Source organism: Achroia grisella, unplaced genomic scaffold, assembly GCF_030625045.1.
Source record: "Achroia grisella isolate CSIRO2021 unplaced genomic scaffold, CSIRO_AGI_Agris_v1 utg1419, whole genome shotgun sequence".
Classification (NCBI taxonomy): Eukaryota; Metazoa; Arthropoda; class Insecta; order Lepidoptera; family Pyralidae; genus Achroia; species Achroia grisella.
Window position 1 is genome coordinate 404709 of NW_026712630.1, and position 24367 is coordinate 429075.

The window sequence follows — 24367 nt, forward strand, 5'->3', positions numbered from 1 at the left end:
TTAGGATTTTGTACACAAAATGTTACGATGACAATCCGATCGTACCTATACTAAATAACAAAAATCAACTAAAAAAACTTAAACTAACAACAACTTGGCTGCACCGGAAGCTGGTTCTGACAATATTCTGCCAAGTTCTGTTGTCTTGTTTGTGCCCGCGGTTTAGTAGTTTTTGCTTGAAAGAGTAACATACTTCCATTCAAACTCACAAACTTTCTGTATACACTTACTTTATGTATACATATATATGTATAGATTATAAACGCGACAGTTTGTGAGTATGAATGGATGTATGTTACTCTTTCAAGCAAAAACTACTAAACCGCGGGCACAGCTAGTATATAATAGATTGGAATGAAAGTTCTGTCGTATTTTAAAGAACATATTTGAAGTAATTTATAAAAGAATTTGATATTTTAATTACCTTGAATGGCAAATTTGATATTTTAGTTTGACTTGAATGGCAACGCATAAGTGATATCGCGAGCTCAGTCGTTTAGCAACTACTGTTTGAATTGTTTCAAAATCCGTTAGGTCACATCCGGTAGGCGTTTCAAAATTCGTTACGTCACATCCAGTAGGGGATTTGCCAAAATTTTCAACTGCAACAACAACTGTAATACTTACAGATGTGTTCAATGCCTTATAGTTTTAATATATACAATTGCTTATTTGTATTGTCGCCTTTACTCTGTACTGCATAATAATATATACAGAATGTTATATATATACGTAACATAATGTGAATCTTATGTACAAGCATTAAGGTTGCTTTTTAAATTGATTGCTCAGTATATATGTATGCATAAGGATGTGTAACTAAACGGAAACAAAAATATACCCAGAATGTTATCTATATATTTAACATTATATGTCTTATATCCAAGCATTAAAGTTGCTATTTCACTGTATTGCTGAGTATATATATAAGGTTGTGTGACTCGACAGCAATAATAATATACGCAGAACGTTATCTATATATTTAACATAATATCAACCTTATGCGCAGGAATTAAGGTTGCTATTTGAATGTATTGCGCAGTATGTATATATGTACGAATGTTTGACAGGAGAGCGGCGCGGGCGGCGGTCGTAACGCGTCGTCGAAGCCCCAGGCCAGCAAGCCTGCGTACTCGCAGTCCTACTGGACGCCCAACTAGCCGCTTGTTCGGTAAGTAGCCTTCTGTCAGTCAGTGTTTCCTACTGTTATTTTTTTTATTGGAAGGGGGGGGGGGTTGGGCTATTATCAGGTGCTTGGACCAGTAGCACTCCTACCTACATAGATCTATTGTGCTCGCCCATCTTCTACTGTTAGCCATCTTCTGACCGCCATTTTCTTCTGTCAGTCATTTCCTGTCGTTGATCTCCTTCTGTCAGTCGACTCCTTCCGACAGCCATTTCCTTTTGTTAGTTGTCTCCTTCTATAAGTCATTAAATAAAAAATAATTACAAAAAAAAGATGGCGGGAGAGCGGGATGTGCTGTGGTAGACTTCGTGGTGCATTCCGGATGGGAGTTCGTTGTGTGGGGAATTTTTCCGCTAGGAGAGTTTGTATCCATGTGTCAGAGTTTTTCTATACTGCAACTTCTATTGTCCGGACTCCTTGGGGTCTGCCATGGTAGTGGGCGTATCCTGCTCTCTATAGAACTATTATGAGATTCTAGAACTTTTTTGCACTGAACTATTGAGAAACTCGGGAACATTTTTTTTGTACAACAATTTAGGACATAAAATAAAGTTTCCGTTCAAGGATAAACAGAACCAAAAAGAAATCGTCAATTTTCGTCGAAAGTTTTCCCTACCGTCCATTTACATGCACATTCTTTCCTGCCTGAAAGAGCGTACCTGTAAAGGCAGATATTGACTCTGACTACCCTATGTGTGGTAACAGCGGCGAAGGTAGTTTGTTATTATTGATTGTAATATTTAATTAGTCAATTGAATGTTGCAGGTTAAAAGCAAGCAGTCGTTAGACACATGTATATAGATGGCGTGCGAACGCCCCCTCAACGTTCAGTCAATTGTCGTGTCGTCCGGTCGTCCGGCCGTCCGGCCGTCCGGCCGCCGGACAGTCCGACCGTCCGTTACGTGCGTGCTCGCTACGCACCCGTAACGCCACCTTGATGTCTTGCGTGTACCTATTTTAATGTATAACTAATGTATAATAAAATGAAAAGGAAATTGAAACGACAACTATGTTAATATGTTTTTATTTTAAATTCATAAGTGCGGGCGTCGGTGGCGGGCCGCGTCGAAATCATAGAGTAACAGAGATTAAGTTTAGAACTTTAGATATGTAATTGCAATATTAGGTTGTTTTTTTTGTACTATTATTTTATTGTATACATAAGCTCGCGCCGGCGCCGTTCTCATTCGTAACACCGTTATAGGTTACAATAATTGTTTAAAAATTAACTGTAGTGCTATGTATATCTTATCTCTATATATAAAATATGTATATGTAAGTGTTTGGTGCGCTATGCGCGCCGAATTATCTTGTATTTAGTTGATTTTTGTAATTACATATTATAATTAAAAATGTCATAGGTAATCGTAATGTAACACTACCGTAATTTATAGACGAGGTCTTTTTTATGTGAAAGAATGCTGTTGTGTTGAACCCGCGGACATTTGTATGAGGGAATAAAACAATATTGGAACTCGCCACCTCGTTTCATTGCTACCAAAATATCTTTGTTCGTGCAGATCTATTACTGACTTTTATGATAAGTACGTAAACCGTACAGTAATTTTATTTTGATGTTGGCAACACCTTTTAAAAAAATCGTAATTCTAAATATTCTTTATTCATGTAAGTCTATTACAGACTCTAATGATATGTTAAATATATCGTCAATTCAGAATGATTTCGAGATGAGAAGAACTGACAAGAAACTCAGCTCGTGTTCTTTTCAAATATGGTTGTACATGAGATCGCAGATAAGATGGCAATACCCAACTGCAAAATCGCAACGCCTTATGTTTTAAAAAAAATCGTAATACAAAATATCTTTATTCATGTAGGTCTATTACAGACTTATAATATGCTAAATCTACCGTCAGTTCGGAGTGTTTTTAATATGAGAACTGACAAGAAACTCAGCTCGTATTCTTTTCAAATATGGTCGTACATGAGATCGCAGATAAGATGGCAATGCCTAACTGCAAAATGACAACAATTTATGTTTTTAAAAAAATCGTAATACAAAATATCTTTATTCATGTAGGTCTATTACAGACTTATAATATGCTAAATCTACCGTCAGTTCGGAGTGTTTTTAATATGAGAACTGAGAAGAAACTCAGCTCGTATTCTTTTCAAATATGGTCGTACATGAGATCACAGATAAGATGGCAATGCCTAACTGCAAAATGACAACATTTTATGTTTTTAAAAAAATCGTAATACAAAATATCTTTATTCATGTAGGTCTATTACAGATTCTTATGATATGCCAAATCTACCGTCAGTTCGGAGTGATTTAAGATGAGAACTGAGAAGAAACTCAGCTCGTATTCTTTTCAAATATGGTTGTTCATGATATTGCAGATAAGATGGGAATGCCCAACTGCAATTGCAGCGTACTGTCAAAGAAGAAAGTATAATTATTAAAAGAGCAACACAAGTTTCTTGCTCGTTCTTGTGATGAGACAGCTTACCGTACGAGCGGCACATAAAAAAAAATTATGACTATTCAAAAATGCTTAAATAAAAAAATAAATAATTTTCTATTCTATTCTAAACATTTTGTAAAAACAGTTTAATCAATAAAACTAATATTTTTCAACAGCCTATAAATTCATAATTCAATACAAACAATTACAAAAAACAATCATTGTAATCCAACGCGGCACATCGAGGCAGCGTACCCAAGATACTGGCAGCGTTACCTCTTTGAATGGCCATACTTAGCCTTTGGGCAAAATAGCTACCAGATATCGGGTCACAAGTAACCTAATATATTATTTTACCTTTAAAACTCTTCGGCTTACTAGGTATTACAGGCGCGTGCATCATTCCATTATCTTTTGATGAGACAGCTTTCCGAATGAGCGGTAGTTTAAAAAAATGTAATGACTATTCAAAAGTGCTTCAATGTAAATTTATTTCAATAAATGATTTTCTATTCTATTCTATTCTATCATCCCTAAGAAAAAAAACAGATTACCACCAACAAGTTTGATGACATTTAGGGAATAATTAAAAAAACATTGACAAATGAAAACAATATAATTCCCAATCAACATTTAAATATAACAGGAATGTAATGAAACAAAACAAAATATACCAAACTGGTAAAACTAATGTTAACAAAAAATACATATAACTTATTTAACAAAATAATAGCTTACTATCATATAAGATATCATTGTTACTATTAACAGATCATGTTAAAAAAAACTTTATAATAATAATGTCAGGACAATTCACACAGCGCCATCTAGTCCCAAGGTAAACAGAACTTGTTATGGGTACTAGACAACTGATACAAATACTTAGATATATTTTATTTTGTAAATAGATACATAATATACATAGAAAACACGGTACAAACAGTCATACTCATGAATACAAATGTTTGTACCGTGCGAGGAATAGAACCCACGACCATCGGAAGTAAAGCGTTCTCCTAAACCTAACTTTAACACTTTAACTGCTGGGAATTCGCGTGGTTGAGGCTATTGTTAATTTGGACGCACCTCAACCCCTAGAATTTACAAAACGACTTGCACTTACGTATGAATCGTACTGATATTATAAACGTATATACATATTATGAAAGTTTGTGAGTATGGATGGATGTTTGTTACTCTTTCACGCAAAATGTACTAAACGGATTTCGATGAAACTTTACAGTAATATATGATACATAATGACAGCGACAAATTTAATACGGTATAAATGATGGCTGGCTCATCCGTCATACTCGTAACGGGTGCTACTTGTGGGGTTTGCTCTGTTCAGGTTGCGAACACTGATTAGATTTCTTGTTTTTTGCAATAGCATATGAATTCGCGTCAAATTTGAATTTTAATGACTGTGTAGGTACAATTGTTAAATTGAGTTCTCATCTCGAAATCATTCCAAACTGACTGTAGATTTGACATATCATAAGTCTGTAATAGACTTACATAAATAAAGATATTTTGATTTGAATTGAATATATATTACATTGTCATCATTTTAAAAGTCCTCTGGTGGTACCTCACAGACGACTGCTTACAGTCCTCGCTAAGTTTGAATCTACGTTTTTTAGGGTTCCTCTCAGCAGTTAAAGTGTTAAAACAAGTTATAAATATGCAGCCGCCGCGTCATCAACAATCCAGTAGACGGAACCACTCGTGGGTTTCACTCTTCCAGCAGGTAGGTCTTCCTTGTCTTTTAATATGCGCTGTGAAATAAAAAAAAACTATTTTATTTATAGGTACTAAGTTTCTACTTATATTCTGTGCCGTAGTGGAGGGTGTTAAGCCGGAGGCCCCCGGGCGACATATATAAATCGGATTATGAGCAAGCACCATAATTTTTCTAAGTAAAAAGTCAAAGACCATGAAAAAAATTAGGAATATTTTTCTAATTAAACAATATGGCATAGAGGTACCGGATAGCAAAGAGTTATTGAAGTTACTATTGTTATACCTTAATAATAATAATAATATTAATTGAGGGCAACTCACACATCACCATCTAGTCCTAAGCTAAGCACAGTTAGTGTTATGGGTATTGAACAGGTAAAACACACTTATACATAATGTGTAGAGAACTGCCAAGGTTATCTCTAGAGACTAGCATGGGTATTTTCAAGGTTTTCTTGAACCTGTATATTATTTTTAGGGGTCAATATCGAGCATGTACTTCTGGTGTTATTGGTATTTGATGAATTTGCCAGTTGTGTGTTTTGATATGCCATCTAAGCTGCGGCATATCAAATCAGATTAGTAAAAACTTTGTCGCCCATTTCTTATTTCTTGGTATAATTAAAGTGGTATTGCTCAACGCTATATTTGCAAATACCTGGAAACGAGCCCTGGTATAACAACAGCAAATTCATGCCTCGTTCAAGGGCACGTGTCCCAGTATGGGTCTAATCCAATAAGTCTGAATTTCATCACCAATAAATGTCGTTCACTGAAATACCATCCTGATCATCTGGATGAATGGCGGTCTTCCACAGTGCGGTTTTCTAGAAACTTTTTGCCTCGCACAACCACATTATGGAATCACCTTCCAGCAATGGTATTTCCGAACCGAAACGATATTGAAACCTTCAAGAAAAGAGCTTATTCCTTTTTAAAAGGCCGACAACGTACTTGCAATTCCCTTGGTGTTGCGGGTGCTCATGGGCGGCGGTAATCACTTACCATCAGGTGAGCCGCATGCTCGTTTGTCCCCTGTGTTACAAGAAAAAAAAAACGCCGTATAGACGGCAGAGCGGGGCGGAGGGGGCGGCACATATCAGTGCGAACATAGCACCGAGTGCGGTGCATATCGATCAGAGAATTCAATGGCCATAACGGCTCATAAGTCGAGACATATATTTTTTCGATAATACGCTCTTGTACGCGTCAACCATAATAATATCTTGTAAATGATTTTCACAATAAACTCGTTGGAATTAAAAGAAACAATTTGGTGACGCCTGAACTACTCACAAACAGTCGTACAGCTTCCAGGAGCGGTGGTCAGGTTTCCGCACTGAATATTAGTAGTCTCACACAAGTTAATCTTTTCCCTTTTTTTTCTTTTCTCGTACACGTATGGATGGCTGATCTAATGACTGATGTATGGTGATGTCCACCAAAAACACCCTCGAGAGTGCCCGATCTATCACCACGATATCAGGTTTGTTCGCAAGAACGATCCTGTCCGTGATGATGGATCGGTCCCAGTAGAGCCTGACGCTGTCGCTTTCGAGAACCGGATGGGGCTCGTACTTATAGTACGGCAACCTCTCATTTATTACTATTATTATTATGAATTTGATGTTTGTTACTCTTTCACACAAAACCTACTAAACGGATTTTGATTTTGTTTTGATTTTGACTTGACTGTTTATACTTCAGGATAATACATATGTTAAAAATTACACGCGGGTGAAGTCACGGGCACAGCTAGTAAGTAATAAAAACAAAACCCCACCTTAACCATATCAGCCTTTCCAGCACCGCCTATAGTAAAAATACAATTCCTAGCATTATTCACAACCGGAAATGTAAGTGTGATCCTCTCAGGTGGTTCTTTTGGAGAATCTGTTATAGCTGCCACTGGTAACCTGACTTCGTTGAGGAGTGGATGACCAGGGAACAGAGAGCAGGTGTGTCCATCAGGGCCCATGCCTAGTAACAGCAGGTCGAATTTGAAGTCATCACCACTAAACGCTGTTCTCAACTGTTCTGCGTAGTCCACAGCTGCTTCTTGTGCTGAAAATTTTTAAAAAATCTTGAACGGAAGTCTCCAGGGCTATAATTCTAAATGGGGTAGCTATTTTGTCAACAATTAGGATAGTTTTATCTTTATTATGTATGTATTAACAAAAAAATGTATTTAATTATATATACAAAGCCTTGGTGGTCACATGGTCCTTGGTTTGAGTCCTAGAGCTGTACAAACATTTGTATTCATGCGTATGATTGTTTGTATCAGTTTTGGTGTTTTCTATGTATATTACACATGTATTTACAAAAGAAAATACGTATTTTATCAGTTGTCTAGTACCCATAACATAAGTTCTGCTTACTTCAAGACTAGATTGTCCAGCGGTTGTCTAGTGAATTGTCCAGCGGTATTCTTACATGTACCATTTTCATTTCATAGAACAAGTCTAATATACATGTGTCACATGACAATTGTCCAAATATATTATTATTACTAGCTGATCCCGCGACTTCAGCCGTGTGGAGTTTAACTTTATTTTTCTAAAATAAAAGTAGCCTAAGTTACTCCTTATTACATCAGCTACCTGCCAAAAATGTCCCGTCAAAATCGGTCCAGCCATTTCAGAGATTAGCTGGAACAAACGGACAGACTGACAGACAGAGAGACAGGCAAAACTTGTAAAAAATGTTATTTTGGTGTATGTACCGTATTTATATTCATATGCATGTATTTCAATATTACAAACAGACACTCCAATTTTATTTATATGTATAGATTATATACCTGTAATACCCTGCTTCATGACTATAAACTGAGCAGCCTTCAGTCCTGTCTTCGGTAACAGCTGCCGTTTATATGTGCCAAATGTGGAATCATCACTATCTTCACCAACTACTCTCTCATCGCAAAACGCTAGCACCCATTTCGACCAGTCTGTATCCACTCTGGGCAGACTTTCCGAGAGATATTTTACTGTCGAGCCCCCTGAAATTATGACAATGAGTTCCAGTTACAAAGTAGAATTTGTATGGCCATCTATGTAATTGTGTTTTACAGAGATGACCCCGTTGACCTTCACATAATTCACACTTGAAATGATCTTGATAAATTCTTATTGAATTTGTCATGAGCTAACTGACTAAGGTCGGTCACCTCATTCTATCATCCTCCACTGATGCTCTGAAAGCATAAATCATTAGCACAGGTAGGTTAAACATTCCATAAAAATTAAATTTTAAAAAAGTACAATGTCGTTCAACGGAACCGCATAGAGGTCAACCAGCCATGGTGCTTGTTTTTTAATGGATATAATGCTAAAACTCCAGATTACTGGGTGCTATAAGTACTTTGTTTTGATTGTTAGTACCAAATCACAACAAAGTACTTATAGCACCCAGTAAACTGGAGTTTAAGTATTATATGCATTAAAAAATATTTAGTCACATATTTAGGAAATTCCTTCTCGCATACTTTTCTTTCATCTCATTTTCTTTCCCTTTAATTAATCTCTTATTATTCTCTTAACTAATCTTCCTTCATTATTTCCAAATGTATGTGCACTATTGAGTATATGTATGTGTATGTAGATATGTATTTATATGTATATATATTTATATTAATGTATATTTGAGTCATATATATTTATTTTTATTTATTATGTGCACCTACCTTGTTCTTATTTTTATTTCTCTATCCACCTAAAGGTAGTCTGGACGAGATTGCTTAGCAATAACACCGCCTTTTGTATCAATGTATATTTTCTATTTTTCATTGTTTTTTTTTTCTGTAATTTGTGCAATAAATAAAAAAAAATACTTCACTAAGTTTTGTAATTTGTATGTTGAATGTAAAGAGGATGATAGGCTGAGAGATTCAGGTTAGTTGGCCCATTATTAAGGAATCAACAGGAATTAACAATGACAGTTGCCAGTAGCAACTCACGTAGAGGTCGACCTGACATTGCACATTGGTAGTACTCGGGATTAAATACAAGAAATCAAAGAGATGGAAGCATCCACACTACGTCTTAGGGAATTTTCCGAATATATTAAACATCCTTATAATAACTGTGACTGCATATATGTATGTACAATACGTACAAAGCCAATAGTAGAGATTCTTGCGATTATTATATATTAACTTGTAAACTAACCTGATAGTCCGACGTAAAATTTTCCTCTCGTGTTTATAGCATCATTTGATATTTTCTCTATATATAAAACTAGCTTATTTATAATTTCTTGTTCATCTCGTACTTTTATAGTCGTCATTTTGATAATGTAGATATTAAAAGTAAATAAACAAAAAAAGCTAGGTTATATTATGATTAATGAAATAAATAAAAAAAATTGGAATATATCTTTTTTTTTGGTGTTGTTTATCCTTAAAGAAAAGGCAAAGGGAACTGCGATCATATTGAAATATTGCTAATAATAATGATTGACTGACTGACAGCTGATTGATTTACAGACCGAATTATGTTACAGTACTCTATAGATAGACTGTGATTGATAATTATAATTATTGGCGCCAATTTTTTTTTAAAAGAAGCTTGGTATTGTTCTTACTGTTTTCGCTGGCATGGCGCCAGTGGAGGATAATAAGACGAGCATGAAGCAGATCAGTTAGCCGTTCTTGGCAAATTGCAATTTATCACGATGGTTTATAGAGGGAACCGCGTGGAGGTCAACCTGAAATGAGACAAACCAAAAATTGCTAGCTGTGGGGTTATTAGTCCCATTGCTGACAATTCAAAAATAAAAATAATCAAAAATAATTTAATAATTATAATATCAATTAAAATTATTACAAGCATATTTTTTACTATCATCATCATCATCATCATCAATTGACTGTGTAAATTGAAAATTGTATTAGATTGTCAGTAATTTAGAATAATATTTAAACTGTTCTTCTGGTATATGAACGTACAATTTTTTATACCCATATTGTTTATAATGCAAAATCACACGGTCTAAAATGTCTACAAATCTAGTAATGTAAATAAAACTAATTAAATTAGATCCAATCTTGTACTGATAGGGTTAAAAAAATTACGATAGAATAATAGGTGCAAGGGATGACGACGCGACTCGACGTCTTGATTTGATCTGAAAATTCAATTCTTTAGTTGCATTTATATACTTCCTAAAAAAATATATCTTATTTGCCCATTTGAGACATAAAATGAAAATTTAACACAAAAATAATTTGTCAGAAGTGGGATTCGAACCCACGCCCACAGAAGTGGACTGCGACCTGAACGCAGCGCCTTAGACCGCTCGGCCATCCTGACTAATTTAGGTTGTTGCAAATTACGCAATACTTTCTATGAGTATAATTTTCAACAAAATAAATTTTTAATTTATTTTGTTGAAAATTATAATCATATAAGATTCTTTCTTAAAATTATTTGTAGATTGTTGGTTATCCTAGATATTTTTTTACATAGAACGTAATTTTTTTGGTCTGACGGCGCAAATTAACAAAAACACGTTGATTCATTCATTAAACCAAAGTCAATATAAACAAAAATGTTAGATCTAATTAAATATGAATCACCACTTTTTTTGTGACTATCGTGACATCCATAGAGCAGGGATGTTATGGATATGAAATTTCGGATACGAATAGGTTTCGGATATAGGAATGATTATTATACCGGATACGGATACGAAATTATTTCGGATTATCCGTTAGTTTCGGATAATTTCGGTTACGGATATTAATTTTTTAAGGAATTTCAAAAGTAAAATACAAATAGCTAATAAAATGGTTACATAACGTGTCTCAATTAGGCTCCGCCCCTATCCGAACTATCCGAAACTTCATTTCGGATTCGGTTACGGTTACTAATATTTTTTTATATCCGATACTTTCAGTTACGGATACGAAGCTCCCTAACATCCTTGCTATAGAGAGTTGACTACAGAGTTGTAAAAAGTCACCTTTTTGGCACCTCAATTCCGACTATTTGAGTCAAATAAACCGCTTGCTTTGTAAGATCTGTTTCGGTCATACAATGACATAAGACAGCGCAATTACAGTATAAGCGGCATGTAATTTTTTTTCTAGGTATGACTAGCTGCACCCGCGACTTCGTTCACGTGTAATTTAACTTTATTTTTCTAAAGTAAAAGTTAGTTACTCCTTATTACATCAGCTACCTGCCAAAAAAATCCCGTTAAAATCGGTCCAGCCATTTCTGAGATTAGCCGGAACAAACAGATCGACAAAAATTGTAAAAAGTGTTTTTTTGGTGTATGTACCACATTTATATTCATATGCATGTAGTAAAAAACGATTATTTCAATATTACAAACAGATAATGGAATGTTGCACCCGCCTGCGCTAACGGTTTACGCTGGCGGGACACCAGTGGAGGATGATAGGATGAGCATGAGGTCAGGTCAGTTCAGCACATCGTGGTAAATGGCAATTTGCCAGGATGGTTTCCAGGTAGAACCGCTTGTAAGTCCACCTGACATGGTACATTGTTAGCAATGGAGTTATTAGTATTAATTATTATTGACAACCTCGGTGGTCCAGCGGTGTAGCACCACTTTCCGATGGTCGCGGGTTCGATTCCTCGCACGATATAAATATTAGTATTCATGAGTATGGGACACAGTTATCTAGATACATCAAAATAATAATTGCATTTAATAATGTCTAGTAAGACAAATCCAATATTGTGTACTGCCGGGCACTGCCGTGTCTAAACTGTGTCACCCCACCTTACATTTTCTTATTGTCATTTAGTATATAAGATCAATATTTCTATGTACATATTGTCAGTCAATTATCATCTGTAATATACATCGTCTCAACCAACAACATAGTATCATTAACCCGCAATAAGAGTATAATTGTCTGTATCGGTTAGGTGTTTTGTATACCATCATCATCATCAGCTTCTTCCTTATCCCATTTATTTGTGGTCGTCGTAATATGTTTTTCGCTTCCATTCATCTCTGTTCGCAGTCATCTCGTTATTTACTCCCTTTCTCACCATATCATCTTTCACACAGTCCATCCATCTTTTCGGTCTTCCTCTGCCCTTATAACCATCCACATTCATACGTAACACCTTCCTTCCTTCCGTCCATACCACGATAGACGATTACTCTACAACTTCTCCGACATCGGTGCCAATTTCATACTACTGTTTAAATTACTAGGCAACGGTGTTCCCACGCGATAATAGCGTATTCGTCACGCCATCTTATGTGATTGGAGGGTGAATTTCTTTCCCATTATAATAAAGAAAAAGGATAGAAAATTAATAACACGTCTCACAATCGTCATTATTGGTTTTACAGTTAACAAAAGGACTACACGCAGTGTGGCGACTGAGGTGTTTTTCCTAGTTTTACGTGGCGACTAGCAAGCACTAAGTGACCGAAGCATAGTAAGCGCTGTACCTGCATCGGTCAGCATAGTGACTTACGGACGCGACAACCACACTACGAGCTGTCCCGCAAAACGAAATTACCAACTATAATAGAAAATGTTACTGCAATAGTGCAATGAAAATGTAACTTAATTGCATGCGCAGAATGATTAAAAATTGCATATTGAACGCGTTGACTGCTTGCAATGTTATTGTACTCGTAATTTACGATAACGAAATGTAAGTATTGATTAGGCTAAGTGAAACATTTTGAGATATTATTTTTATTAATTATAATTTATGATATTTATTATGATAAATTTAGTTAAGCATAAAAAGTCCTGTTTACATGCAATAAGTTATTTATTTCAACGCCATCTATTAAATCAAATGGTAAAACTACTAAAATCTACTCACCGATAGATGGCACCTAATCTGATGTATAATTCTGCTACTCGCTAATAGATGGCGCTACCTTGTAAGACTACGATTAAAATGTGAACTAAAAGTGAAAGTGTACGGAGAATTTGAAGCGAACACGCCGACCGCATCCGTCCGGCTGTTGACCGTCAAACATTACTTGCATGTGATGTAACAGTCATGATCTTAACATCAAGATTGAGTTTAGATTCGTAAAAAGTATTATTAGGAGTATAAAACGGTTTTAATCGTAACGTTTTATTTTCTTTTGTAATCTGTAGCACAGATAACATAATATCTGTACCAATTTATAAATAATAATATATATCTATAATAATCAATAAAAATCTACCCTCACTGAAATATATAATATCTGTAGTTTGACTTAGTTATACTTTAGATACATTTTTTTGTATTAATATTGTTCTCTACCGTCCAGTTCAGAATATAGATTCAATTGAGAAGAACTGGCAAGAAACTCAACTGAATTTCTTTATTTTAGAAGCCAATTTATTTATGTAGGTGTCTATGTTTAATAGGTATTAAGTGAAATTCCCGTGCGTGAACTACCATGCCCATGCATGTTTGTCATTCAAGTAATCGTTTAGTGTGTAATAGGCAGCTCCGAGACTATGAACTCTGTTAAGAAACTTCTAGATTGCCTATAGGTTTCTTATTAGGATGGTAGGGAAAAAATTAAATTATTAAATTTTATAAATTATTATTTATTATAAAAAATTTGACGTTCATAAGCGGCTAATATGTCCTACATGAACAAATGATTTTTGAATTTGAATTTGAATTTATTGTAAAATTATAGATATGGGCTTGATCAAGAGTCCATCTGGGAGTTTAGCTCAAGAAACACCTGGATTCTTTCCGGCTAACTAATAAACAACATTTTTATTTATGATTTCTGTAATGACACTCTTTAATACAGATACGTCATATCTAAATCGGTGTTTCAATTAACAAGAAATTAGGAAGCTCAACATATAGCAACATTATGTTTAAAAAAAAGGGAAATGTTACTCTCCTTCGGTACCAGTGGGCACATCTACTAAGATGTGACCTCTCCTCCTATGATTTCAGAATTTCTATCATTGCAGAAACTTTACGAGCTCTGAGACTATGAACTCTGTTAACAAACCTCTAAAAAAGAATTTCTATCGTATATATATTAACTGTATTGGACTTTTATTCTTTACTTTTGGGACACTTCTGTGACCCATACACAGCCTTCTGTATCACGTTGTTTTGGGTCTACTGGAAGAGATCTCATTTAGAGATGAGTACATCTTTACAAACATAATTTCTGACATGTATTGCAATGAAAAATATATAAAGTTTATGAGCTCCGAGACTATAAACTCTGTTAAGAAACCTCTAGACAACATTATATTAAAAAAATAAAGGGAAATGTCACTATCCTTCGGCACTAGTGGGCATGTATGTTTGTTCGCATATGAGTCGTTGCACTTGACACACATTTCGCTTTCTGCCACTACATATATATATATACATATGGTATGTACATACGTGTTGTACGTAGGATGTACAATTATTCGAATAACACAGGAAAAGTCTGTCTGACGTTACCTTGGTACTATATATATCACTCGGTGACCCGCGCAATTTCGTCTGCATTAGCTTACTTGACATTTATCATTATATTAAGTACAATTTACATTATATCTTATTGATTTATGGCCTATGTGTTATTCTGATGTATAAGCTATGTTATTGTAAAGTTTCATCAAAATCTGTTGAGTAGTTTTTGCGTGAAAGAGTAACAAACATCCATGCTCACAAACTTATTATTAAACTATGTTATCTGTGGCAAGACATTCTGTTAACGCAGCGCTCGCTTCCATTTTGGCAATTGTGAAATTATTATTATTAGATGAGTATTTCAATAGATGACGCCCTCGATGGTCTCAGTTCAGCATACCGCCATACTTCCGCTCGCGGGTTCGATTCCTTGCACGGTGCAAACATTTGTATTCATGAGTATGATTGTTTTTTGTATCCGTCTGGGTGTTTTCTATGTAGGTATTTACGAAATGTATGTATTTATATCAGTAATCTAGTACCCATAACACAGGCTTTAGCTAGCTCAATTTGGGTCTAGATGGCGCTGTGTGAATTGTACTGAAAAAAATATGTCATTTATTTAACTTGATAATTTTTCTACCAACACTAAAATATTGACATCTTAGTGGCCTCTAATTACACGTTAAGGAGCGAGGAGAGGGATGACAAAGAGTGACCCGTTGACGAGTATGACGGATTAGGCAGTCGTCATAGCACTCAATTATATAAGACGGAACAACCCGATGTGACAGTGGAGAGAACAAACACTGACTAAATAAAGAAAAATATAATGATTTTTATACAATGATTCATCTCTAATATGCAAATGCATTGTTGTTATTTACGTTTATTTTATACTAGCTGTACCCGCGACTTCGTCCGCGTAAATAAAAAAAATATTTAATGACCTAACCCAATAAAAGCCAAATGAAAAGTTATATTTAATCAAGCCTTAAAAATAAGTTTCAAGCTTCCAGCTTCAGAAATGATAATCTTTCATACCTTGTCCCCCCCTTTCAATCCGAAAGGGGGGGACAACTACAACCCTTACAACCCTTTTTTAGCATTAAAAAGTAGTCTATGTCCTTTCTCAGGGTCTAGATCATTTATTCCCAAAGTGGTCTATATCGACCCCCAGGGGTCTATGACAAATCGCAAGAGGTCTACGACAGCGTCATCTTGTTGTTTTTACTTTATATTTTTAACAGTAAACTTTACTACAGTTAGAAATTTACAAAAAATCAATACCAGGTAAGGATTGGGGGTGTACCCAAAACCGAAAATATGGCAAGGGGTCTACGACACAAAAAAGTTTGGAACCTCTGGTCTGGACTATCTGTGTACCAAATTTTATTTAAATTGGTTCAGTAGTTTTGACTTGAAAGCGAGACAGACAGACAGACAGAGTTATTTTCGCATTTATAATATTAGTAGGGGTAATAATTTATATGCTGCTGTCAACATCGTTATTGTTCTGATGTGTTATGATTTAATAAATGTTATTTATTTATAATTCTATTCTATTCTATTCCATTCTATTCTATTCTATAAAAACAAGATTATTGTAAAGCCCTTGTTACTATAAATGTCCTGAAATCAGTTGCAATAATGGTTAGTGTTGAGAAAAATAGTGTTCAAATAAAAAACATACCAATATCAAATATAAGATTATATTACATAATAATGTACATGGATTCAATAGAGAACTGGCAAGAAATCAACTGAATTTCTTTCATTCATTCATTCATTCATTCACTTCACTCCCTTCCTTCACTTCACTCACTTCATTCACTTTATTCACCGCCCAGTTATATATACATGGATCAATACAGAACTGGCAAGAAATCAACTGAATTTCTTTCATTCATTCACTTCATTCTCTTCAATCACTTCATTCACTTCATTCACTTCATTCACTTCATTCACTTCGCTCACTTCATTCACTTCATACACTTCATTCACTTCATTCACTTCACTCACTTCCCTCACTTCACTCTCTTCGTTCATTTCGTTCACATCATTCACTCCGTTCAATTCATTCTTTTATTCACTCCGTTCACTTCATTCATTTTATTAATTTCTTTCATTTCATTCATTTCATTCACTTCATTCACTTCATTCACTTCATTCACTTCAGTCACTTCATTCACTTCATTCACTTTTCACTTCATTCACTTCATTCACATTTTTAATTTCGTTCATTTCGTTCATTGCGTTAATTTCGTTAATTTCGTTCATTGCGTTAATTTCGTTAATTTCGTTAATTTCGTTAATTTCGTTAATTTCGTTAATTTCGTTAATTTCGTTAATTTCGTTAATTTCGTTAATTTCGTTAATTTCGTTAATTTCGTTAATTTCGTTAATTTAGTTCATTTCGTTCGTTCCGTTCATTTCGTTCATAACGTTCATTTCGTTCATTTAGATAATTTCGTTCATTTCGTATAAATCGTTGAATGAAACAACAAAATGAACGAAATGATTCGTTTATTTCGTTCATTTCATTCATTTCGTTCATTTCGTTCATTTCATTCATTCACGAAATGAACAAAATGAACGGAATGAACGAAATAAACGAATCATTTCGTTCATTTTGTTCATTTCGTTCATTTCGTTCATTTCGTTCATTTCGTTCATTTCGTTCATTTAGTTAATTTCGTTAATTTCGTATATTTCGTTCAGATCGTTCATTTCGTTCATTTCGTTCTTTTCGTTCATTTCGTTCATTTCGTTCTTTTCGTTCATTTCGTTCATTTCGTTCATTTCGTTCATTTCGTTCATTTCGTTCATTTCGTTCATTTCGTTCATTTCGTTCATTTCGTTCATTTCGTTCATTTCGTTCATTTCATTCATTTCATTTGTTTCATTCGATTCATTCGTTTCATTCGTTTCATTCGTTTCATTCGTTTCATTCGTTTCATTCGTTTCATTCGTTTCCTTCGTTTCATTCGTTTCATTCATATATACACATGGATTCAATAGAGAACTGCCAAGATAACAACTGAATTTCTTTAATTCATTCACTTCATTCTCTTCATTCACTTCACACACTACATTCACTTCATTCACTTCACTCACTTCACTCACTTCACTCACTTCACTCACTCACTCACTTCACTCACTTAACTCACCTCACTCACTTCATTCACTTCACTCACTTCACTCACTTCAATCATTTCACACACTTCATTCAGTTCACTCACTTCACTCACTTCACTCACTTCACTCACTTCAATCATTTCACACACTTCATTCAGTTCACTCACTTCACTCACTTCACTCACTCACTCACTTCACTCACTTCACTCACTTCACTCACTTCACTCACTTCACTCGCTTCATTCACCTCCCAGTTATATATTCAATTCAGAACGGATTCAATAGAGAACTGCCAAGATATCAACTGAATTTCTTTCATTCATTCACTTTATTCTCTTCACTCACTTCACTCACTTCACTCACTTCACTCACTTCACTCACTTCATTCACCTCCCAGTTATATATACATGGATTCAATAGAGAACTGCCATTCACTTCTCTCACTTCATTCTCTTCATTCACTTCACACACTTCACACACTAAATTCTCTTCATTCACTTCACTCACTTCACTCACTTCACTCAGTTCACTCACTTCACTCACTTCACTCACTTCACTCACTTCACTCACTTCAATCACTTCACTCACTTCACTCACTTCACTCACTTCACTCACTTCACTCACTTCATTCATTTCACACACTTCATTCAGTTCACTCACTTCAATCACTTCTTTTTTTTTATTTCATCATCACTTCACTCACTTCACTCACTCACTTCACTCACTTAACTCACTTCACTCCACTCACTTTACTCACTTCACTCACTTTATCACTTCACTCACTTCACTCACTTCACTCACTTCACTCACTTCACTCACTTCACTCACTTCACACACTTCATTCACTTCATTCACTTCACTCACTTCACTCACTTCACTCACTTTATCACTTCACTCACTTCAATCACTTCAATCACTTCTTTTTTTTTTATTTGTATCATAATTTGAGCGCGTTTGACCGCAATCTCACCTGACTTAACTGACTTAACTCACTTCACTCATTTCACTCACTTCATTCACCGTCCAGTCATATATACATGGATTCAATAGAGAAGAGCTGACATGAAATCAACTGAATTTCTTTCATTCATTCACGTCATTCACATCATTCACTTCACTCACTTCACTCGCTTCACTGACTTCACTCACTTCACTCTCTTAACTCACTTCACTCACTTCATTCACCGCCTAGTTATATATACATGGATTCAATAGAGAACTGCAAGAAATCAACTGAATTTCTTTCATTCATTAATTTCATTAATTTCATTCGTTTCATTAATTTCATTCGTTTCATTAATTTCATTAATTTCCTTAATTTTATTCATTTCAGTCATTTCATTCATTTCATTCATTTCATTCATTTCATTCATTTCATTCATTTCGTTCATTTCGTTCATTTCGTTCATTTCGTTCATTTCATTCATTTCATTCATTTCATTCACTTCATTCATTTCATTCATTTCATTCATTTCATTCATTTCCTTCATTTCCTTCATTTCATTCATTTCATTCATTTCATTCATTTCATTCACCTCATTCACTTCATTCACCTCATTCACTTCACTTTATTCACTTCACTCGAGTGAAGTGAGTGAAGTCACTCACGGCGGTGTCGCGTACCACTGACGGCACGCGACACAATATTTTGGGCACGTAGTCGATCATAAATCTGTTTGAAGTTGAAGTTTCATTCATTTCATTCATTTCATTCATTTCATTCATTTCATTCATTTCATTCATTTCATTCATTTCATTCATTTCATTCATTTCATTCATTTCATTCATTTCATTCATTTCATTCATTTCATTCATTTCATTCATTTCATTCATTTCATTCATTTCATTCATTTCATTCATTTCATTCATTTCATTCATTTCATTCATTTCATTCATTTCATTCATTTCATTCATTTCATTCATTTCATTCATTTCATTCATTTCATTCATTTAATTCATTTAATTCATTTCATTAATTTAATTAATTTAATTCATTTCATTCATTTCATTCATTTCATTCATTTCATTCATTTCATTCATTTCATTCATTTCATTCATTTCATTCATTTCATTCATTTCATTCATTTCATTCATTTCATTCATTTCATTCATTTCATTCATTTCATTCATTTCATTCATTTCATTCATTTCATTCATTTCATTCATTTCATTCATTTCATTCATTTCATTCATTTCATTCTTCTCTATCGCCCATTTATATATAGAATTAATTGAGAAGAACTGGCAAAAAACTCATTTCTTTATTTTTTAAAGCCAGTTTATTTGCATTGTAATATTGTATAGGCGTCTATGTCTAACAAACAAGAAATTTGCCTGTAATTCTAAAGAATCAAATTGTGAATATAGATGGATGTTTATTACTCTTTCACGCAAAAACTACCGAACGGATTTTGATGAAACTTTACAGTGATATAACTTATACATCAGAATGACATATAGGCTGTAAAAAAGTGGGTGAAACCGCGGGCACAAAATTAAATAATTGAAAAATTTAGTAGCGCAGTTATTATTTAGTATGTTATATAAAATTTAGTAGTAAATTTAGTAGTAATTTAGAAGTATTTTAGTAGTAATTTAGTAGTAATTTTGTAGTTTGTGGTCGCGGTTTCACGCGCATAATATATGTAGCCCAGGGAAGGCGAACGTTTATGTATCAACGTGCCATTTTTTCCAAAAAATGTTTAATGGGGTCATTGACGTGCCATGAAATAATTTTGACTTTCTGATTATTTAGAAAATAATAATAATAAATACTATCAAAACTCTCTATGAAATAAAGTAAACAAAAGAGGTACATTTTGGATTGTTTTCATTACAAGTACAAATTAAATTACTGTAAAATTTGTGTGACTCCTGTTGCTGCAGGTTAGATGACAAATAATATATGTTAGGCTTGTACGCATCAAAATGCATGTTGAACTGGATTCATCTGTCAAACGGTTTCTAACCGAGTTTTTGATGTTATTCATCTCTGAAAATAATAACTCGCAGGCATAGCTAGGTGAAAATATTGTTAAAATAGCATGAGCCAGCTTCTTCAAACAGATTTATGATCGACTACGTGCCCAAAATATTGTGTCGCGTGCCGTCAGTGGTACGCGACACCGCCGTGAGTGACTTCACTCACTTCACTCGAGTGAAGTGAATAAAGTGAAGTGAATGAGGTGAATGAAGTGAATGAGGTGAATGAAGTGAATGAGGTGAATGAGGTGAATGAGGTGAATGAGGTGAATGAGGTGAATGAGATGAATGAGGTGAATGAAGTGAATGAAGTGAATGAAATGAATGAAATGAATGAAATGAACGAAATGAACTAAATGAACGAAATGAACGAAATGAACGAAATGAACGAAATGAACGAAATGAACGAAATGAACGAAATGAACGAAATGAACGAAATGAACGAAATGAACGAAATGAACGAAATGAACGAAATGAACGAAATGAACGAAATGAACGAAATGAACGAAATGAACGAAATGAACGAAATGAACGAAATGAACGAAATGAACGAAATGAACGAAATGAACGAAATGAACGAAATGAACGAAATGAACGAAATGAACGAAATGAACGAAATGAACGAAATGAACGAAATGAACGAAATGAACGAAATGAACGAAATGAACGAAATGAACGAAATGAACGAAATGAACGAAATGAACGAAATGAACGAAATGAACGAAATGAATGAAATGAATTTTATTCATTCAGTTCTACTCAATTGAATCCATGTGTATATGAGCGGTGAATGAAGTGAGTGAAGTGAATGAAGTGAATGAAGCGAATGAAGCGAATGAAGCGAATGAAGCGAATGAAGTGAATGAAATGAACGAAATGAACGAAATAACGAAATGAATGAAATAACGAAATGAACGAAATGAATAAAATAACTGAAGTGAATGAATGAAAAAAATTCAGTTGTATTTCTTGCCAGTTCTCTATTCAATCCATGTATAACTGGGCGGTGAATACAGTGAGTGAAGTGAGTGTAGTGAGTGAAGTGAGTGTTGTGAGTGAAGTGAGTGAAGCGAGTGAAGTGAGTGAAGTGAGTGAAGTGAGTGAAATGAGTGATGTGAGTGAAGTGAGTAAAGTGAATGAAGTGAGTGAAGTGAGTGAAGTGAGTTAAGTGAGTGAAGTGAGTGAAATGAATGAAACGAAAGAAATGAATTAAATGAATGAAATTAATGAGTGAAGTGAGTGAAATGAGTGTGAGTGAAGTGAGTGAAGTGAATGAAGTGAGTGAAGTGAGTGAATTGAGTGAAGTGAGTGAATTGAGTGAAGTGAGTGAAGTGAGTGAAGTGAGTGAAGTGAGTGAAGTGAGTGAAGCGAGTGAAAAGAATGAAATGAAAGAAATGAAAGAAATGAATGAAATTAATGAAATGAAAGAAGTGAATGAATGAAAGAAATTCAGTTGTATTTCTTGCCCGTTCTTCTCTATTCAATCCATGTATATATAACTGGGCGGTGAATGAAGTGAGTGAAGTGAGTGAAGTGAGTGTAGTGAGTGAAGTGAGTGAAGTGAGTGAAGTGAGTGAAGTGAGTGAAGTGAGTGAAGTGAGTGAAGTGAGTGAAGTGAGTGAAGTGAGTGAAGTGAGTGAAGTGGGTGAAGTGAGTGAAGTGAGTGAAGTCAGTGATGCGAGTGAAGTGAGTGAAGCGAGTGAAGTCAGTGAAGCGAGTGAAGTGAGTGAAGTGAATGATGTGAATGAATGAAATGAATGAAAGAAATTCAGTTGAGTTTCTTGCCAGTTCTGCTCTATTGAATCCATGTATATATGTATAACTGGGCGGTGAATGAAGTGAGCGAAGTGAGTGAAGTGAATGAAATGACTAAAACAAATATTATTTATTTGATTATTTACTTGATTTATTGATTATTTAATTGTTATTATGATGATGATCAGAATAACACATAGGCTATAAATTTAAACCGCGGGCACAGTTTATAAATAAATAAATACATTTTTGAAATTATTTAGTTATTATTATTAGTTATTTGCGCAGACTATTTGATACAAGGTTGACCTTGGTAAATTTATTAATATAGTAGCTGTTCCCCGCGACTTCTTCCGCGTGGAATTTAACTTTCATTTTCTAAATAACAAACAGATTTTACCTAAATGTCCTTTGGTTAAAGTTAGTAATTCGTTTTATATCAATTGCGTAAGGTTTTATAACAAAATACCAGAGTCTGTTATAAATCTGCCAGAAAAAAGATTTAAATGTCAAATAAAACACTTCCTTTGCAAAAAAGCTTACTATAAAATTGAAGAATTCGTTAACGATAATAATGTGTTTATAGAAAAACTTTAAATCCATAGCACTGACAATATTATCTGATTACATTAATAATGAGTGCGTAGCGATTTCTATGTTGATTATTGCATGCATCTTACTTGTTATATTGTAATTATTTATATAAAAAACATCTATTAAAAAGAGCAACACACAAGTTTCTTGCTCATTCTTCTTGTGATGAATCTGCATTCCGAATGAGTGGTAGAATCAAAATATGACTATTCAAAAGTGCTTGTAATGAGTTTATTTGAATAAAGATTATTTCTATTTCTATTTCTAAAATGAAAGATTTTTTCTAAAATTAAAGTAGCCTAAGTTACTCCTTATTACATCAGATACCTGTCAATAAAAGTGCCTCAAATGGGTCCAGCCATTTCAGAGATACAGATTATACAGAGATACATTTCCAGCCAAACAGACAGACAGAAAAAATTAGTAAAAAATGATATTTTGGTGCATGTACCGTATTTATATACATATGCATGTAGTAAGAAACGGTTATTTCAATATTACAAACAGACACTCCAATTTTATTTATATGTATAGGTACATGTATATATTAACTGTACATTGATACATTAATTTTAACTGCAGATTGAAAGGTAAATACTATTAATATGTATGATATAATTCATGTATGAGTTACATGTAGTTTCATAGAGTATGAACCTGTTATCTGCAAGGTAAGCGCAGGTCAGTGGCCTTCGCGAGCTAAGCTGCTAAGTACCAGTGTACCAGAGGTAGGGTTGCCAATTACTAAAAATAAATATTAATTATAAATTTTCTAGAAAATTTATAATTAATATTTATTTTTGAAAACTGAAGAAATTTAATAACATTTACCGAGGCAGGCTTTGCACAAAGTCAAAAACATAAACTAGCTAAATTGATACCTACAGTGTTTTAACGCTCTTGGTCTAGTGGTTTAGCACGTCATCTTGCTTCGGATGGTCGCGGTTTCGATTCCTCGCACGGTGCAAACATTTATATTAATGAGTATGATTGTTTGTATCGGTAGTATTTTCTATGTACATGATGTCTGTATTAACAAAAAAAATTAGTTGTCTAGTGCTCATAACACAAGTTTTGCTTAGCTTGAGACTAGATGGCACTGCGTGAATTGTCCTAAGATATTTTTTTTATCGTTTATTACATGACCAATACCGTCT

The 24367-nt window shown here is 34.3% G+C and overlaps 3 protein-coding genes, 1 non-coding gene and 1 pseudogene across 4 annotated transcripts in view; 2 read left to right on the forward strand and 3 right to left on the reverse strand.

Moving 5' to 3' along the window:
• The window catches only part of LOC131855437 (trithorax group protein osa-like), a 49238-nt gene extending 46574 nt beyond the window's left edge, over positions 1–2664 (forward strand). The window contains exons 31-32 of the mRNA XM_059206712.1: positions 1071–1171; positions 1952–2664. Coding sequence (XP_059062695.1) covers positions 1071–1160 — 90 coding nt within the window. The 3' untranslated portion in view covers positions 1161–1171; positions 1952–2664. The remainder of the gene's footprint in view (positions 1–1070; positions 1172–1951) is intronic.
• Positions 2665–5132: 2468 nt separating this feature from the next.
• LOC131855459 (6-phosphogluconolactonase) lies at positions 5133–9791 on the reverse strand. Its single transcript, XM_059206737.1, has 4 exons — positions 9531–9791; positions 8162–8362; positions 7142–7422; positions 5133–5393 (listed from the first exon to the last, which is right to left on the reverse strand). The coding sequence occupies exons 1-4, from the start codon at positions 9646–9648 to the stop codon at positions 5292–5294; spliced, it is 702 nt and encodes a 233-aa protein (XP_059062720.1). The 5' UTR covers positions 9649–9791; the 3' UTR covers positions 5133–5291.
• Positions 9792–10589: 798 nt separating this feature from the next.
• Positions 10590–10673, reverse strand: Trnal-cag (transfer RNA leucine (anticodon CAG)). Its single transcript has one exon. It is a non-coding gene; the product is annotated as a tRNA-Leu (tRNA).
• Positions 10674–17426: 6753 nt separating this feature from the next.
• LOC131855438 (homeobox-like protein HDP1) lies at positions 17427–19586 on the reverse strand. The gene is made up of 3 exons (XM_059206713.1): positions 19488–19586; positions 19199–19432; positions 17427–17618 (listed from the first exon to the last, which is right to left on the reverse strand). Exons 1-3 carry the CDS (start codon positions 19584–19586, stop codon positions 17427–17429), a joined length of 525 nt encoding a protein of 174 aa, XP_059062696.1.
• Positions 19587–20949: 1363 nt separating this feature from the next.
• Positions 20950–22282, forward strand: LOC131855439 (homeobox-like protein HDP1; annotated as a pseudogene).
• The last annotated feature ends 2085 nt before the right edge of the window (positions 22283–24367 follow it).

What these genes read in the sequence shown, in the direction of transcription:
- LOC131855459 (XM_059206737.1), bottom strand. Translation starts at nt 9,648, where the DNA reads ATGACGACTATAAAAGTACGAGATGAACAAGAAATTATAAATAAGCTA. An exon ending in ATTTTACGTCGGACTATCAG is followed by an intron (nt 8,363 to 9,530) that starts GTTAGTTTACAA and finishes TCATAATTTCAG; the next exon opens with GGGGCTCGACAGTAAAATAT. An exon ending in GAAAGGCTGATATGGTTAAG is followed by an intron (nt 5,394 to 7,141) that starts GTGGGGTTTTGT and finishes TTTATTTCACAG; the next exon opens with CGCATATTAAAAGACAAGGA.
- LOC131855438 (XM_059206713.1), bottom strand. Translation starts at nt 19,586, where the DNA reads ATGAATGAAATGAATGAAACTTCAACTTCAAACAGATTTATGATCGAC. An exon ending in CAGTGGTACGCGACACCGCC is followed by an intron (nt 19,433 to 19,487) that starts GTGAGTGACTTC and finishes GAAGTGAATGAG; the next exon opens with GTGAATGAAGTGAATGAGGT. An exon ending in AAATGACTGAAATGAATAAA is followed by an intron (nt 17,619 to 19,198) that starts ATTAAGGAAATT and finishes AATGAAATGAAC; the next exon opens with GAAATGAACGAAATGAACGA.